Source organism: Sebastes fasciatus, chromosome 16, assembly GCF_043250625.1.
Source record: "Sebastes fasciatus isolate fSebFas1 chromosome 16, fSebFas1.pri, whole genome shotgun sequence".
NCBI lineage: Eukaryota > Metazoa > Chordata > Actinopteri > Perciformes > Sebastidae > Sebastes > Sebastes fasciatus.
In genome coordinates, this window is record NC_133810.1 from 7,747,576 (window position 1) to 7,767,571 (window position 19,996).

At 42.5% G+C, this 19,996-nt stretch overlaps 1 protein-coding gene across 2 annotated transcripts in view; it reads left to right on the forward strand.

The window, feature by feature from the left end:
* The window catches only part of zbtb16a (zinc finger and BTB domain containing 16a), a 168,422-nt gene that overhangs the window by 93,458 nt on the left and 54,968 nt on the right, over window positions 1-19,996 (forward strand). For both annotated transcript variants that reach the window (XM_074611908.1, XM_074611909.1), the window contains exon 4: window positions 5,962-6,048. In XM_074611908.1, coding sequence (XP_074468009.1) covers window positions 5,962-6,048 — 87 coding nt within the window. The remainder of the gene's footprint in view (window positions 1-5,961; window positions 6,049-19,996) is intronic.

The window sequence follows — 19,996 nt, forward strand, 5'->3', positions numbered from 1 at the left end:
TAAGTAAAAAAAAAAAAAGGATTTAAATCAAAGCCTTCGCATTTGATCGGACCGCTAAAAAGTGTCTTGATGGATGGATGTCATGGTATTAATGGTTGAAATTAGTTGGTACTGGCTTACTTAAGCACACGTCATATTTTGTTTTAAAGGAAGAAAAGATGATTGGATTTTGATTTAAATTTTAGGACTGTGCCGAATACCATTTTTTGGGCTTCAAAGCTTCAGTGAGAAATATTCGAAGGTATTCGAAGTTCTTCTGTCTGTCTGTCTCCATCTCCCTCATTTAACTGCCCGGGACAGTATTAATAATAATTATTATTTCATGGGCTTTTTTGGGATTTATAAATTATTATTACATACTTGTTTGTATAAAAAAAAAAAAAAACTAAAGCATTCCAATACTGTAAGTTGATTTTCATGGCAATGGTCGAAGCCCTAATAAATATACAACATATTCTCATGATATCTTACGAAAAAGTTATTCCTCCTTTTTCATTTGTTTTCCTACGAATATCCAGCAACGTGTCAATTTCCACTCGGTACATGCATACAGTCATTTCAAAATAAACTTCCATCTTCACAGGAAACAACTAGCTTAGGTTAATAGAACGACTTACTTAGGATTAGGAAAAGATCGACTTGGTTAGGATTAGGCAACAAAACCAATTAACAAGGAAAAGATCACGGTTTGGCTTAAAATAACTCAACACAAATAAAGCTTTTAACACAAATAAATCAGCGTTGACTTCTGGTTTCACATAGGCCATGAACGCCGGTCCCCTGCGAGAAAGTCCGTTATTTTTTTATCTACCTTGACCTCCTCCCTACACGGTGTTTGTCACTCTTTTTCCTGGTTACTTTATAAAATCAGCACAACACACTGAGAGGTTAGTGCTTCTAACAAGTTAACAATGTGGCACCATGTGAAGGAAAGTTTTCTTTATCAGGGGGGATGCAGGGCCTGTAAAGACAGATCAGGTTTACAGTAGCTATATACGGGGCGGTTATATTGCTCCTTGCTGCCAGGCTTTGCAGGAAGTTTACTTGATTGGCAGGGAGCCTTGTTCTCTTTTACAGCCCTTTATGAAATAACTGAGCCTCGCTGCGCTGCAACAACAGTTGTGCAATATTTCAGAGGGGGAAGCGAAAAGGGAAGCGGCTTCAGTGGCATGTGGCACCTGATCACCACCTCCCAACATGCACACACACGCACACACTAAGTCAGCATGAGTTGTGCAACTTTTTATTATGTCAGCTAAGAGCTCAATCTGTGGCAATATGACACAGGACTCCCCGCTAACAGAGTAGATTGGGAATGTCTACTATTAGGAGAGTCCTTTTTGTTTCTATTTGGTCTATTTTGTGATGGTTCATTTGCATTTACTTCACATTAACTTACTAACTCATTCATTCCTGTGTTTCCTGATGGATGGCATGGGGAAGCCGACATTTAATGTTTTGTGCAAAGGAAAATCTCACTTAATGAAATTTAAAGTTTATTTCAGTGTTGAAATAAAGCGCCTTTTAGATTCTACAGTGTAATTTTGAATGGGCCCCTGAGTCGAGTGCAGTTTTTTGTTCGCGGAGAACTACACGTGACAAGAGTAACAGCTGATGTCAAGTGTGTGTGTCCTCTGTCCCGGTTACCCCGTCTTTCCTAACTAACACTGCGATCAAAGGGGGCCTCAAGATTTATCGCTTTAATTTGGCAGTGAAAATGGCTGATGGCGGCTGTTACCAAGCGGAGGGCCCCCTGTTAGCACTTAGCTGGCTAACTAGAGTGACGGGCATCTGGCTGGGTGGCTGCCTGGCTGTGCGTACCCCGGGTTCCTCCCCCATTTGCCCCACAGTGACCCCACACAACTCCCATTCTCCTTGAAGCAAGGCACCATGCAGGCATTTCCTGACAATTTATGTCCTTGTGCCACAAGCTGGGGCATGCCCTGCACTAAAATCCTATCCCTGGCCCTTATAGCACACGCGCCTTGGCCCCCCAGAAGACTGCTTATATAGTGTTGCACCACTGTCTGCGAGGCGGAGTCATTACTTGGGCTCGTGTTAAGCAGATTTACTACCTTTATTTTGCAAACCATAGTTGTGAATGTGCTTTTCTTCCCCTTCCAGGCAGCCATTGGTGCCCATTCGTTTCTTTTAACCAGATTCGATTTTCTGAGCATGAATGCTCTTTTCCAGGAACACTCACAGCGACTCACACTCACACAGTGTTACACACATTCACACCTGGAAGCTGCCCGGTACAATCACAGTTTGATCTGTCGGCCACTGAGGAGCCCACCTGGGGCAGCTGGGGGTTAAGTACCCTGCTCAGGGGCACCTCAGTAGTGGCAATAAAGGAAGGGAAATGGTAAATTGAAACTCGCTTGTCGTGAAACTTACTTCTAACTACTAGTTTTCAAGTTTCAATTAATTGCAAATTGATTTTCATAGATTAAAGGAATTGATTTAGCTCAGTTGTTACCTGTAAAGTAGGAAAACCCCATTTTAAATCTAAGACAACACAACATGTGTAATGTAAAGTATGCACATGTGCTTGTGGTAAATGGACTAAAACCACAATATGGGCCTTTTAAGAATATTATGTTGGAAGTAAAACATTAAAGGTGACATATCATGGAAACTCACTTTTTGGGGGCTTGTGCTCATACATTTGGGTATCTGGAGTAACTACCAACCCACAAACTGTGAAATAAGTCTACGTTCCAAATCACATACTTTTTCTTTTTACTATTAGTGCATACTGCAGCTGCCCTTACAAAATACATACGGTTGCATGCAGTATACATACAATTGAGACATACGACTTCCCCATAACATTCTGCAGGAACTTTGACCCTCTTGCTCATATACCTTCTGCGCAGAGGATTGCATTTGACATACTATGTATTGGGACATACTAAGGCTTCGTCCAAAATCGCACACTATGCACTACATACCCAATAGGTGTACTATCATTCAACGTACTTTTGTGTGAATAAACAGTAGTGTGTATCTTTTCGGCCTCACTAATTTACGTCGTCACTTCCTGAGAGCCTCCTTGACGGTTGGAGACGTGTAACCATGGTAACCCGTGCCAACCTCATGTGACCAAAATGACAGGTTGTGAGAATCAAAGTCTGAATTCATTTAAAATATATATTACACCTAGAAAAGCGGAATTTTTTACTTACAGTTAAATTGAAGCGTTATTGATTTTGCAGAGCTGTCCGTCAACGTCTGTTATGAACGTTGTCGTCACTACTGCATTGCATTGTGGGATATTTATGCCGTCGTATTGTCCAGCGTGGCATACTGTAATATTTCTCCGGAAATAGTATGCAATTCGCCTACTATTAGTTTCATACGTACTGAAATATCTCACATACTGTTTTAGCGTACTAAATAGCATGTTAGTATTGAATTTCGGACGCAACCTAAATCTTTTTCTGGCATACTAAATAGTATGGTAGGAGTACTAGTTGTGGGCTGCATGTGATTTTTTTAACATTAAAGCATGTAAACAGTAGAAACTCAAAATACAAGTATGAACCTGGAAATGAGCATATGTCCCCTTTAATGTGCAATGAGCACTGATATTAGTCTATGATGGAGTGGATTGCACTTGAATGGTCATAAAATTGCCCCTGCAAGAGGGCAATCAATGAGCTCAAATCAATATGATGGAAGGAGTCCAATGCAGTTTAGCAGAGCAAGAGCAGCACATAAAATAATAATAATTACAGTTGATCCAACAATGATGAATCAGGGAGTTAAAGAAGCAACAGAGGGGCTATGTGATTAATGCAAATTAGGGACATCAGTGGGTGTGTTGGGGGATTCTGTCTACAGCTCCACTACATGTCTTGTTCTCCAAAGGTTAAGTGGCTGCTTTTGCCAGCTAATTCGGCCATATGCTCATCTGTGCATTTGACACCGGCGCGCCATACGCTCACACTGCAAATTATGCCTCCTGAATATGGAGCCAATTAAAAAGGACGTCGCTCAGCAGCTCAGCTCTTTGAGTCTAAAGTTGTTAAATGGAAATAAATCTTGTGGTATCACAGACGAGTCTAAGATGTACTGGTTTTAAAGGTTGCATTGCAGTGGATTATGATCTAGTCACGCTCACTTGTGCAGCCTACCGTCTTTTGCATAACTTGTTGCATAAGCACACTACTGGCAGGCACACTCTGTCATGTACGGCCCGGGTCATTTCTGCTTTTGGTAGGGCTTATTACAGTACAGGCCGTTCCCTAATGTCACTGCGGTTGCAAAACCACACAAGCCATCTCTCCCTGACTTTTTTTTTTCTGTCATCTAAGAATTGGCTTCCTGTTTTCATTGTGTTCTCGTTCTCTCTGGAGGTGTCGTAACCCAGGAGGACGTGCCAAGAACAAATCAAGGTCTGGTCGGGAGAGATCGCTCTGTGCTTGCACTGGAAACAGACACGCACACATGCACGCCTATTTTGCACACACACAATATCCAGATGTTAAATGTGTGTGTGCGTGTGTGCGTGTGTGTGTGTGTGTGTGCGTGTGTGCGTCCGTTTGATGTGTGATGTGTATGGCATGTACAGTTCTTGTTGCCAAGCCATAAAAAGCCGTTTGCCTGGGCCTGATCTGATGTGCCCTTCAATAGCACCCTGCACTGTATGTGTGCATGCCAGCCTCCTGTCTTTCCTTTTATTGTTGTACACGGTTGTACACATTCATAAAGCATAGGTGAACATGGCAATCCAGACATAACAGTAGCTCAAGGGCTACATACAAAACAGAGTGTGGTGCAACAAAAGTGAGAGTATTCAACAATAACTTTGTGGCTTTGAGTAAGCAGAAGGAATGTCTCGGCCTTGCATATCAAGCTGACACAATTTGTGCACTCACGGAATATATTAAGGTCTACAGTGTATGTTGGCATAAAGGGTGTTCACTTTTAAATATCCACAGATCTGGAGGTTACAGACACTAGAGAATAATGTGCATTCTTACTGAGAGTGTCATATGAACTGTGAACTATAAATGATAAACTCTGTGATTATAACTGCATGTATGGGGACGGAGATGACACCTCCTGCCACTATTTGCATATTCATATATACATATTATTATATTTGGAGCTGAATCTGACCAACCTGAAGGCGGATTGTTTGACTCATCAAAAAATAAAGATAAATATAGGCCAAATTATACATTACAATACACCTATTAATCAATCAAAAAGTGAAAGAGGATCAAATAAGGAAAGTCTACAGTAAGCCGTCAGATAATAAAGACATGGCATGTAAAGGCCCGCTGCAGATGTCATGATTGTCTCGGTGCACAGACTCCTGAAGTCCCGCCCCCGCTGCTGCACAGCTTGTTTATTCAAAGTTTATTAATATTGAACGCGTCACGTGTCCAAATTGCACCAATTTCGACACTGCACATCCTTGGGTCCCCAATAGTACACCCCCGCAGTGCGAAGTAGATTGCATGAGCTCTTCTCGAGATGTGCGAAGGACACACAGACAGACAGATGCATACATACATACATACATACATTAATACATACATTCCTTAATCTGCAGATGTTTATGCTGACTTTAATATATGTCTGCAATAAGTTAATTTTGTTGTTGATTTATTGGTTATAATTGTTAAAGACTTATTCCTAATTGTGTTTTAGTTACTTTCTCTAAAAGTCCCCAAGTCCAAACACTTCCCAGTTCACTGTTTGTCTTTAAAAGTTGTGTTCAAAGCAAGACATTTTGTAATATGGGTCCCTGCTGAGCGCATTACGGTTGCATTCTTTAGCCTACTGTAAACGGTTTAGAGTGATTTTGTTAATGAGATTTATTTTGTCTCCACCTTAACTTTACGCCGCCCTTTTTTCTCTCCATTTCATACAGTTTCTCCAAATGTTTTACATGTGTGTGTGAATGTGTATTAAGCGTCCACGCTCTTGTCTCTTGTTGTTTTGCAGCTGGTGACAAGGCCATAGTTTGTGACCAGTGCGGTGCCCAGTTCCAGACGGAGGAGTCCCTGGAGGCCCATCGGCAGATCCACACCGGTATGAACACACACACACACACACACACACACACACACACAGAGCCAGATACCTCATAATGATACCACAGACATAAACAAAAAGCTATGAGCTCCTCTGCTACATCTACATGTTTGCATTAGTTGAATTTGGTTCCACTTTGTGGGAAAGGCGTTTGAAATAAAGCACGTATTTTGGCGAAGACATATAGCGGTGAAAAAGTAAGTAAGTAGTGTAATTCAAACACTGAGATCACGTTGAATCATCAGGTCCCATTCACACTCACAATCTGTTTGTATATTTTCACAAATCAGCATGCAAGTTGTGTTGTGGTGGTGTGTGTTTGGAGGCTCATTCCGCCCTCTCTGGCTAACTGGAGCCATGGATTGACAGATAGATAGATCACATCATCTTGGATTAGTCCCACTCGCCCTAAATCAAGACAGACCCAACAGTAATCAACAAACCGGGAAAACTTGGCAGGCCGATGTTGTTTATCAGTGCTCAGCTATGAAGATGGGAAGATGAGGACGGTCTAGGTGCCAAGATGTAAATAGGAAGAAGTAAATCCCCCTTCAGCAGATGTGTGATGGCCCAGAACGCTTTCACTGCTGGTGATGAACTCTTTAATTTGGGGGGAAAAGATTGTCTCAGATTTCCACCACTTCGTTACCAACGTGGTGTGCTTTGGGGCGAGGCTATGTGCTGGATTCCTTTGGTTTCTCTCGTAGTTGCTTTATTACTTCTCGGTGGATCAGATTTTGACTCCCAACACTTTGGACGATGACTCCTCAGATTAAAAATAAATAGACCCTGTCATGACCTGCCCCTCAGTTGCATATGATGCCATGCTACTGCTGATAGGATGGTGATAGGTGATAATGTTAGTAATGTAACACACTACAGATATGGAGATTTAGCAGTTGTGATCCAATGTTTGATTGACGTCTCTCAGGGTGTACTACTTTAGATACTGTAGATTAGGTTTCTATATACTAACTGTCAGATTACAGCACCAACAACAACATCACTGGCTCTTGAACCTTATTTCACCCGTCAACAGCAACCACCCCATCATTTTCTTGTTATTCTTAGCTGCGTAACTAACTTAATTGTACAAAAATGTGTGCAATAATTCAACTGTGCAATACTCTGGCATTTTATACAGTCCATTTCAAGAAATATTCTTATTTATGATATTCTTGCATTTATATTTAACACACTTAATAGTTTCCACTTCTCAGCAATTTGTATTTACTTATTTACACTGTGGTTATATATTGGATGTTTGATGCACATATTTGTACATATTTCTTAAATGTTTCTATTTTCTATTTTGTTTATTATTTATTTATATCACTCTACATGTTTTATGTTATATATTTCAGCATCATGTACATCATTTACATTTTACATACTCCTTTATTTCTATTTTTCTTATTTCTTTTAACGCTTTTATATAAGAGCAACTATAGCGTCCCAATTTCCCCCCAGCGGATCAATAAAGTATTTCTGATTCTGATTAGTACATACTAGTGTAGATTTAGTATTGTTAGTATTTAATATGGAGCTGGAATACACTGTAAAAGTAAATTGTATTGCGCAGTGTTAATTACACTGCAATACTAAAGCAGTGCTGTTAAAAATGTAAAAATGTAAAGAGGTCGTAGAATCACCAAATTCAAAATGGTCCAGTCTTCCTCTGAGACTACTCGTGACTTCAGCAAACATGTTGGTAGTCAGCCTGTTAAATTTTATAAACCCATACCATGAGCACAAGTGGAAACCTGCTTTTAGGGCTGTGCCAGAGGAAAGGCCACATGATTCATCCTCTGGAGACCATGAATGTCCACGGCAAGTTTAATGGCAATGTGGCCGTTAATTTGTGATATTTTGCATACAGTGTTTAGGACACTGGAAGAAACAGTTCATCCTCTGGGGAGCATGAATTTGCTTGATAACTGTCCGGTTTACCAGCAGATTTCAATATTTTTTTTATCTTTTAAACTAGTAGTGGCATCAGCGTAGAGGTCAGGAGGTCACCCACTAACCACATTGCCAACCATTTAGCTCCAGCATGTCAAACCAAATGAGAAGAGAGAAAGGAGTGCTGATTCAATGCACATTCAGACCAGAAACCGACCCCCAAAATAGCCACACATCATCATCATTATCATCATCTTGTGTTTTGTCCTTCATCTGAAGCCGTGACCCTTAGGCTCCCAGTAGCAGCTCCTATTGCGTGGCTCTGCTTTTTCTTTGCATCCACTCGATACCCCCCCTCCACAGTCCTTCTCAACATTTGAGAGGGTAAGGTTGGGCGGTGTAGTCAGGATATGGGGGTTACTCCTGAGGGGCATGCCCTCAGCCAATCAGCTCCATGGAGGTAAAGAAGGGTTAAACGAGGCTAATGATCCAACAGCCATAACAGCGGAAAGGAGCACTCTAAATATAGGCATTCCAGTCTGGAACGAATGGTGGTGGGGGGCGGAGGGGGGGACGCAGTCAGGGCCAGACGTGTCTTCCTGCCAGACGACTGGCGCAGCGGCAGCAGTAATAGTATAGTAATCATCCATGTGTTGAGCCCCTGTGAGGGATCAGAGCCTGAAAAATGGGCTCTGCTGAAATATGACAAGGCAGTTTCACTGCACCATATGATTCTCACTTTCTCCGTCTCCGTGCACTTCAAGCTACTGTACACCTATATTATGACATCCCCCAATATTGGATTCGCTGATTGCTGTCAGCGAGTGACTCTCGAAAATCAATAGTGAGCTGAAGGTTGACAGCGTTTAGCTGGTTGGTCTGTTTCCAGCGGGGGAGTGACTGATGAGATGAGATGAGATGAGATGAGAGAGAGGTAAACAAACAACTCCCTTTCTATATTTCTCACTCTTAACTTTGAGGACACTTTGCTTTGATGCAGCACATCATCGGAATATGAAGCGTAACAGTGTTGTCCTGGTTATACTGTAGGAGTTTGAAGGACTTTGAGGATTTTGAATATCAAACTTTGGAAGTCGGAACTGTGGATTATAAATATTTTTTGCCCAAACCAGTCACCAGAAAAAAATGTTGGCATTGGACTTTTCTGCAAACCACGGATACATTAAATGGCGACGTTTCTGAACCAAAATTAAGTTTCAGAAACGCAATGCCACGTGGTTAACATTGTGACACAATTAGGCAACAAATCTATTTAGTTATGGTTGGAAAAAAGATCATGGTTTGTGTTCAAATAATAATGTAACAACTGTAACAACGCAACAAAACCACTATAGTTAGGTTTAAGAAAGAACAACATGGTTGAGCTTAAAACGACTACGTTTGTACTGTGAAAATGAAACTGAACATTGTGAACACGACATGAACGAACAGCTGATTGTGACGTGACGCACGGGATGCGTACACCGGTCTCCTGGATGAAAGCCTTGTGTTTGTTGGATCATCAAATAACTAATTAAAACCAAACTTATCAGAAAAATTAACACTTGAACGTTTATCAGCGTGATAAGAACTACCTAAAATGACAGAAACCATCTTTGGGAAACAATTTATTTGACGTGTACTTTGACTTTTTAATATGGCTCATGTCCCATCCACTAACATGGAGGAGATTGGATTTATGACCTATACTGCAGCCAGCCACCAGGGGGTGATCGAGATAGTTTGGCTTCACTTTTGGGGAGCTGTCATGTCGTTCATCTTTATATAGAGTCTATGGGCAGATTGCTATGACATTTTCAGAATACATTATGGTCCTAAGAGGGTGAACCATTTGGATTGTAATGACCTTGTTGTCTCTATTTAGTCCCTTTATAGCATCCTTTACTTTTTGAGCTCTAAGAATAGCTAAATTATTACAGTTTTTCATTTGGTCCAACACTTTTGTACCATGGGGTGTGATGAATATGGCGTCCTCTCGGGACTGCAAGCCGGATTTTAGACTTGTATTCTATATTTTTATACATCTAGAAGATGTAAATAATATTAACTCAGCAGAATAAAAAGGGGTGCAAAACAAAAGAAACTACATCCGATCCAAAAGCAGCGCCACCGGACAGTACTGTGTTAGATCAGTTTGTGCTAGAAAGCTCAACAAACATGGATTTATTTATACAGAAATGTCTGTGTGTACAGTACCCAAGACGCAAAACATCAGAGAGGGCGGGCGGTGGGAGCATGGGGTTACTGTTGGCCATCAAAGCCAGATTTGATCTCCGCCTGCCTCTTGGCAGCGCTTCAGCCCTTGGCTAATGTTCTCTGATGACAATATTTGGCCTCTGAAACTGTGGCTGTTTCTTGCTGCTTTGAATGGGAACTATTGTGGCATCTCCTCTGTCGGCCCGATCAGCTGCAGTCTGACTCAACCTCTGTCTCTCTCTCAGTGTGGCTGTCCGCTCTAGCTTTCTAACAGGGCTGCCCTCGGTATATCGCACAACTCAGCCTTCGAACTGTAGGTGGGACATATAGCGGGTGGTTATCCAAAACCATGGGATAGTTTGGAGGTCGTCGAGGCATTCCTGAAGCTGTCGTCATTCCTAACGGACAAGCTCTTTTGCATGGGGATGTGTGTGTGTGTGTGTGTGTGTGTTGGGAGGTGGGGGGGTAGACTGGTCAGGATGCCAAGGGAACTAGCAGCAAAACATCATGTGGCTGTTTTTACCCACTGAACTCGTGCAAATGCACATGCACAAACACACACTGCAAACTATCCCCTTTCTTGGGCAAACAACGCACACACACACAAATAACACAAATAAATCCAGGAATGCTTTTGTTCGGGAGCCAAAGTCACTTGTGAGTTGCATTACATCTACTGACGGCTAATTTTTGTCACATATTTTCCCAAATTGGATGGCATCGCATCAGTCTCTCCGTCTCTCTAAACTGGGACTCGCCGCGGGGTTTTCACAAGCAAAGAACACAGTCTGTCTGGCTTTCATGGGGCTCCCATCCTTAAAGAAAAACACTGCTGTCACTTACAGTTGTAGCCCATTTACTACCGTCTCGGTCTCGTGTCCTCCAATTGTTATGTAATGTATGCACAGAGACTTAAAGTCGTAGCTCTGCACTAGTTAGCAGCCTTCCAGGCAAACACAACATGTGAAGCTACGATTTCCTAGTGGAGACTTCCATTTCATCAGGTTGACGTCAGGTGACTGAAGCAGTGTAATGTAGTGTGCATACTGATATGAGGCCGCTCCAAACCACATTTTTATTTTCAAATACTAGGCTCGTTCGAGATTAACTAGGCCTCGCCTGGAAAGTAGACGACATCAGGCGGCAGCAGCAGCAGCAAGGGGCGGTGACTAAAAGCTGTGGTCAAGTCGGACAGTTTCTAGCCGACTTCAAAGAATTTACAGGAAGACGCAACGATAGATCTGATCTGTAGGCTACTTGTACTGTGCAGACCACATTCTGATTTATTTATATTTGTTTGTAAATATATGTGGTGTTGGATTCTATCCTTTATTAATTGTATGTCCGCCTCGTAAAGCACATTGTAATGAGCACTCGTTTTGATAGTGCTATATAATTAACATCCATTATTATAATTATTATTATAATTATTATTATTATCAACCACACAAGATGTTCGGTAACAGATGAAACCTTCCTTGGACACCATGAGACTAATAACCTACAATCTAGCGTTAAATATTACAATTACACAGAAGGTTCGGACTTATAGAACACGTGGTGTTTGCTGTCAAAAAAACGTGGCCCACGTGTGCGTGACATCAGAGCAAGTCGGGATCAAGTTGGACACAAATCTAACCGGCATGCATCGCGTGGCGATCGCCGGTGATCGATTCTGCGCTCATCTCGAACGAGCCTACTGTCTTGGCAAATATGAATGTCACGGCTTCCTTTGAAAGGAGAAGAAAAAAAGATAATATCTCTTATTCTGATACAGCAGATATATTGATAGTAGCCCTGATTAAGAACTATTATACTACTTTTCATGGCCACGGATATTTCCATTATTCATCAAATTTGTTACTGGACGAATGTTGAAAAATACAATCCTGAGGTTTGGTAGGAAATCCTCTTAGATACCTCTAAGATAGAAAAACATCCCCAACACCAAGACAAGGAGGCGTGATTTCACATGATGTAATGCCAGTCTGCGGCCCAAATGTCCTCAAATGCCAACGCATGCCAGTGTGCTCAGACATTTTTTTTTTTGTTTTTTTTATTTGAGCAGCATTGTTCCCTTCAAAGAGGTTTTTTGTTCAAATGACATGCCTGACATGAGCAGCCGTGCCCTCCTTATCCTCTGGGATCATATGCAGGCACACGGGTCAGCCTTTTATCCAAAGCAGTTTTTTTTCAATGTCGACACAAGCATCAAATTTAACTGATGCATTCGTAACATTGACTTTGAATTTATGGGCCAGAAAAAGACGAATTTATCTATTAATGAGGCTTGTATTTTTTTATTTAGTGCTTCAACTCATCTCTGCCGTTGACAGGAGCAGTAGGAACATCATTAATGCATTCTGTGTCATAAATCTTGGGACATTTGGTTAGTGAAGGACAAGTTACTCAAACAGAAGTCAATGTTTCTGGCGGAAAAGTCGTAGTTTCCTGTTTGTGATATCAGCTATAAACTGTTTCCAGTGCTGTTTGAATGTGGATTTAGACACGGCCACCTCCAACGTGTCATTTTCAGTTTGTATTTCCAGTAAAACCTCTCCCCGTCGGGCTGTACGAGACACTTCTGAGCTCTGAGCTGCAGTTTCTTCTCATTCAGCCTTTATCTCTAAACGTCTGCCAGCTATCTTCATCTCTCTTTTTTTTCTCATTAGATTGTTTTGGTCCCCACCATAATTTATAGCTCTTGTATTTTATTTTACCACACTCGCATTCCTCTTGATTAAACTGTAGCTTGGTGCCGAAAAGCAAAAGGTCAGAATATGTTCGCAGAGAAAGTGGCTCGCAAACAATAAATCGAAGTTAAATTACTTTCTTTTAGTTTTGTTTTTTAAGTCTGTCTGGTGGTTTAAAAATGCAGATTTCACTACTAGTGATTCATGCATTTTACAGGCTCTGCAGTAACTGCCGATCCGAACTGTATACCCGCAAGTGCACGCTTTGTAATTTGCACGTTCATCCGTCAAACTAAGGCCACGTTCGGTCCGAGCAGTTGCAGTTATTCAACGTGAGCTGCAGAGTAGCAGTACACGGGGACTGCATCTCCCATGTGACCTGTGTAGAAATGAGTTCGGAGTCCAGAGGCCTCGGAAGAATTTGTTGTCCGACTGTTGGTGTTCCTGTTTATATGAATCATCTCCATGTACGCACACACACACACACACACACACACACACACACAAGGCAGTACCAGAGAAAATCCACATATAATAGGAGGGGGAGGCTGCTCCCTCGCTCTTTTCTCTTTCTTTCTTTCTGTCTCTCTTTATCTCCCTCTGTCCTTTTTTAAAGTCTTGTAATACAGGGAAAATATGCAAACCATGGAGTGGCAATAGTGGGTTTAGCCAGTGGGAACACAGCGTGATTCCAGCAGGCCTCTGCCGCAGAGTAAACACTTTCTTTTCTCAAGCCAGAAATAGTTTGGCTGAGGAGAGAGCGGCAGAAAGGGAGGGAGGATAGGAGGAGAGACAGAAAAAAAGCAAAAAGAGAAAGAGGAGAAACAGGAGTACAACAAGGTTATAATGGTCAGAGAAAAGAAGCTCTTTTTAGTCGCATTATATCCTTTTCTTCCTCGTAAATTGTCCGCCGGTGGCCTTGAAATCAGTTCCCTCAAATACAAACACACACACACACACACACACAGTCCACACATGTCACTCAAGCAAATTAGGCCAATGGCAGCGCTACACAGGGGTCACGTCAAAAGTGCCGATTGTCTCAATCACATTAGTCCAGCACTGGCATCTGTTTAGCATTTAGTTAATTGTGATGTTATTAAGTTGTCAGTGAGCATTAGGGCGGCGATAAGCAAAGCAAATATTCCTCCAGCGCGGGCAGGCTGTGCTACACACGTGTTGCTGATACACACAAACACACACACACATATAGGAATATACAACCCTCTGCAAGTGTGAATGTGATTCAACCTACCGCTCACTCTTAACGCTGAATGAATGAAACCATCACCATTAAAAGATAAAATAATCATGTTTATGAGGCATTTGAGCTCTGTGCAGCTCGCCGCTAAAGGCCAGATGTGCATTAGCATTATGACTTCTGATCACGAAGTGTTAGCATGTAGAGCTTCCTGTCGGTGTCATCTGGTGACTCAAAATGCTGATTAACACCAGGCTCGCCGTTTCAGCATCCCACTCATAATTGAGCAAGCTGTCCACGGTGGAAGGCAGATTATCCGTCTGTCCGTCTGTCTGTCTGTCTGTCTGTCTGTCTGTCTGTCTGTCTGTCTGTCTGACTGTCTGTCTGTCTGCGTCAGGCCCGCCAGAGGACTCACACAGAGCATTCTGGGTCACAGCAGGTATCGGGTGCCTCGTTCACCTTGATAACCCAACACTGAGACATACAGAGACATACAGAAATGAACGTCTTCTTCTGTTCACATCAAACAAACAGGCTGTAAATGTGTCGGTTTTACTCATAGCCCTCATCAGTAAAAATTTCAAATGTAACATTTTGTCAAAATGATTCAATATACAGTTGTAATTGAATAAAGCAGCAAATCCTAGAAGCTGTAACAAGCAGCATTTTGTTGTTGTTTTTTTGCTGGATAAATTGACATGAACAATCGATTATCAAAATTATTGTTGATTGATTTTCTGTCGGACAATCACAGCATTATATCATAAGGAAAATTCTTTAAGACAGTGATGCTAGCAAGTGGTTTCCGTCTAGATATGTATGCTCATTGATTACGTTTACATGCACAAAATATTCCGTGTTTTGCCCTTATTCCGAAAAAGATAATATTCCTACGGAGCTGTTTACATGGCTAATGAAAATGAATATTCCCGTTTACATGCAGCCGTGCATACTCCGATTAACGTAACCAGTGGCCTCCCTCTTTCATTCCTTCAACCACCTTCTTGAAAAGGTCGGCGTTGCCATATTTACGCATATCCAAAAACCTGTTGATATCCAAGTCTTTCATAATGTTTAACAGTAGGTGTGTTTCTCCATCTGACCAGAAATGTGGGTTTTTCTTTTGGGCATGCATCTCTGCAAACTGTCAGCTATTTGGTTTGTGTTCAACGCACAGAGCTGACCATAAACAGGCAAGAGGTTGTGTGTTGCAAACTGCTTTAAAAACCCCAATTGAAACGCATATTCTGAATGTGCTGTATAAATGCTCCTAAAACCAGAATAACATCGACATACCACACGTCTTAATCTGAAAATGCTCCATTCGGAATAAGGCCTAATTCAGAATATGATGTTTACTCGCCTATCATATTAGGAATATGGTCATATTCTGAAATAGTGGACTGTTACTGTGCATGTAGATGTAGTCATAGACTGAGGTTGGGCTCTATGTTTTCTCTATAATCTCTATTTACTGTTGAAATGTTTGTTAGATGATCATTTAAAGAACCACAGTTCCTTTTACCTCCGTCTCTGTGAACAAATACCTCTTTCTCTTCGCCTCCCTCCATCTCCCCCTCCTTGGCACTCACTCTCACTCACCTTCCAAAATAAGAAGAGTACAAGTGGTCAGAGACACTATCGGCGGCTAAATTAAATCAAGCGGCACTAGCTAGACTACAGTCGCTTCTCCCTCTACTAACCTCCTCCCTCTCCCTCAGCAAACAAATTTTTCCCCAGATAAGATCTAAATGAGTTTTTCCAGGCGGAGGAAGATCCTCCGTTTGGCTGATGGATACTGTGCACGGCTTCAGTGTGACCAACACCCTGTAGTAATCATCCGCCGCGGCCGTAAGTGTTATGCACAGCGGCCTATGTGAATAGGGGATGTGTGGTTTGTGTGTAAATGAGATAAAATGTGTGAATGAGAGTTGGCACGGCTACGTTCCCCCGCACCCAGCCTCATTCATTGAGAAATACCCAACTGGGCCTCTGCACTGCGGAGCCTCAGTGCCGAGGCTTAGTGTCATGGTGGGCACAGTCGCATTGATGCATCGCCACAGGAAACCATGGGACAACAGCATGTCAGGGAGGGAGGTAGTATTCTTATAAGGGGGAAATAGGTGGGTGGGATCCAGTAGCAAATTGGGATGTCCATAGTGGTGCAACAGTCTGGCTGCGGGAGAATCCCCACATGGATGGATCATTGTAAACCAGGGACAGCAGCCACACATCCAGAGAGACCAATAAAATGATGTGGTGTGGGCAGTGGGAGGGTGGGCGGATTATAGACTCCCAGAGGGCTCTGCGATTCACGGGCCATAAAATGGAAGTCAGCAGGACACACTGCAAATCTGGCCAGCCAATATCCACCATTCCCTGCCTCCCTATTTCGACCCTGAGGATGTGTCTCAGCCGTACGTCACTATGCGACGACCCGGCGAGCACGTCCCGTTGTCGGGACAATCTCAAATCCTCAGATGCTGCTATTCTCCCCTGTTACATTTGCATGTCGGCCGCTGCGGCTTTGTTCGAGATCTGCTTGGTTTAAAAAAAAAAAAAAAAAAGGACAGATAAGGAGACAGAAATCTACGAAGGCCTTTGCCATCCGGGGAATATAAAGGCCGCTTTTGTCAGGAGGTTCCCTACTTTCAGATATCCCATCGCATTTTAACCTTGGCAAGGCGAGGACTTTGAATATAAAAGGATTCGCCCAAGAGAGCGAAAGAGAGAAAGAGATGTGGAACACTGGCCCCGCGTCAACAATAGCCACGGTTCTTTTGTCCACAGTGTTATTTGAAGTAAATCTCCCTCTGTAATTAGATTGGAGCTGTTTGTGGACATCTTAGGAGAGCGCGTCAGTGTTAAAACAGCAACGCGCGAGGGCCCTTTTAATTTACAGTGCAAATACCTTTCGATTAGCGTGGAGAGAGAGGAGGGGGAGCCGGGGCTGAGGAACAGGGACAATAGTGGAGCCTTTCAATCCTTTTTCTTTTTGTTGTTGTTGTTTGAGAGCGGGAAGAGGTTCGAGCAGCTCTCCTGTGTTCCTTAATTGTGAAGCAAGGAGATTAGTACGAGTGCTTCCAACCTTTCACCCCAAACAAAGGAGCCATCAGATCCAGTTGCCTAGTGACACGAGGTTTCACACCGGCAAATTTAGCCACTCCCTTCACCACTCCAGCTCCTCGTGGTACATCTCAAGAGAAGGAATGAAATCTCTGCCCGTCGACGCGCACCCCCGACGCAAACCCATTTCTGTCCCCGTCCGTCTGACAGCGCCCTTAATGGCACCGAGCAGCCACGCTAATGAAAATGGCCGTTCATCCTCACTCCAAGTCTGTCTCTCAGACTCATATAAAAGTTAATGTACCCGTGACAATGACATTCAGAAGACCGTTTAGCTTTGGACAAATGCTGCATTTCTTGGTGGCAAGAGCAGCCGGGCACACAGAAATGTCCTTTTCCACTGCGTGCAGCTCAATCAAAGGGCACTTAGCAGTGTCATATTGATTATGGGAGCTTAACCCTCGTCAATCTTTGATGGGTCATTTTGGCAGGCTTCCCGTAGATAGCTTCAGTGGATAGGACTGCCTCGACAGGAAGGAAGGGGTTCCCTCTTCCTCTGGTCACTTCTAACATAAAATAACCTCAGATAGAGACAGTAAGGTGACTCCTGTAAGGCTGTTCTCATACACCGTTCGTAGCTATATCTACGAGATATCAATTTGTGTGTAATTCACATAATAGGGAACCAGGACATATAAAGAGCGTCAAACACCGGACTTAGACCGGCGTTCGTGTACCGCCACTTCAGGAGTTATTTTAAGCCAAACCACGATCATTTCCTAAACCTAACTAAGTAGTTTTGTTGCTTAAACCAAAAGAAGTTCCTGTGAAGAAGGAAGTTTATTTTGAAAAGACTGTATGCATGTTGATAGGTGTTGCTGGACATTCATGGGAAAACGAGCAGAAAAGGAGGAATAACTGTAACCATTGTTCCTTCGTATATGTGTTATCTCTCTCTGTCTGTCTTGAGGCAGGAGAAAATTATCAAAACAAAACAAGCACATATCCTGGACTATCCCAATTATGAAAATGACATTTAGAACTAATTAATTATGGTTCCATTTGACGGTGATTTCAGCTCCCAGTTGATGAGCTGACTTCATCTCTCTATAAAGGAAATGAACCACTTACCAACCACACTAAAACCAGCTTAGATCACTTTACACACAAACAAAGAGGCTTTAATATAATGTTTGAATTCTAGCAGCCCGTATGAACTAATAGATGCTGCGTTACATTTAGAGTTAAATGGGAATTTCCATGCTGGTGGACCTTAATTATAATGTGTGTTTGTTCCAGTGGTTTATTTCAGGCAAACCAGGAGAGAAACATGGATGCTTGCCAGATTTTCTGTTCCCAGTGGAACGTCTTGCTCTTGATACATGTTGGCTACAGTAAGCCTGGCTTTACTTTACTAGATTTGCAGGTTGTTAAAGTCAAACTGAAAGGTTAGGGGGGTTTGCATGTTTTTAACTAATTTACACTTTACATTACTGCTGCTAAACCTTCTCAAATCATGCTTCTGTGTTCTGTACGGAAATGATCTTTAGGGGTTATGTTGAACTCAGGAAGATCCACTTCTTTACATGTGTCAGCACATAAGCTACATTGTTTATGTTGAGATCAGCTGTACGTAGCGGAGCAACGTAAAACACTTCATTCAAACTGGACAGAAACAAAGTAAAACTCACCTAAACCGTCGTCGTTACTCTTTCCAACAATCACCAAGTGTGCTTTGGTCAAACTCAACTATAATTTCAACGAGTTTAATGTAAAAAAACACAGAATCTACAGATGTCCCCCCACCTCCCTCAACCACCCGCGCTCTCTCTGTCCCTCTGTAGGCAGAAGGAAAGAGGCTGGGTGACGAATCATGAAAGGGTTATCACTTACACTGCGCATGTCCTAAAGCCTGTGGTGTTAATGCACAGGCTGACCAGGGTTAATAAAAACAATTCCCGAAGCCGGATCATGATTCGGATCGCCACCAAAATCTAATGGATTGTTCATTGTGCCACACCCCACCCCTCCAAACAATTTCATTCAAATCCATCGCAGACTTTTGGAGTTATCATCCAAACGGACAAACCAACAAACAAAACAACACCGGTAAAAACATGACCTCCTTCCTAGGACTTCGTCCTTGGCGGAGGTAATAATAATAATAGTAGTAATGACAGATAATGAGATAATGATATGAATCCTTAATATACTTAAATATATCTCTGTGTTGCTCAGTGCAGAAGAGTACAAAACAACTTCCTTGTGATGACATTTCTTGGCTGTAGAGGTGAAGTGTCTCACTTCACGGCCCGGCTGAGTTTGGCTCTTGAAGGCCGAAAGCTACGGTTCGCGTGAAGCAGCCAGCAGCCGTACTTTTAGACAGGGAAGGAGTGAAACAAGAGAGCAGTCATTGAGTTGAGTTTGTCTTGGAGGTGGCCGGCTAGGACAATACTCCGAAAAGAAACTCAAGTGGGACCCATTACACCCCACAGAGGGCAGACTCTTATCAGTTAATAGCAGGTTTCCCCCCAAGAGCAGATTGTTTTGATAGATGGCACCTGGTCAGACCTTTGCAACCAGCCACAAAAAACACACACTAGTGTATGCTAGATAAGCTCTCTGAGTGGAAAAAAAATAAAATAAAAACGAGCATCCTGTGAGTGTTAATTTGTACATGGAAGGGTGTCGGATGCTTTCCGACTGAGTCACTGAACTTTCTTGTTTCACTCCATCGTCCTTGGTTTACTCAAAGTAACACTGTGTCCTGTGTACGTTTGCTCAGGTGTGGTGTTGGTGAATCAGCTGTTCACCTGATTAGACAGCATTCCTGCTATAAACCTGGAATGCTTTCATCTTAGTTGAC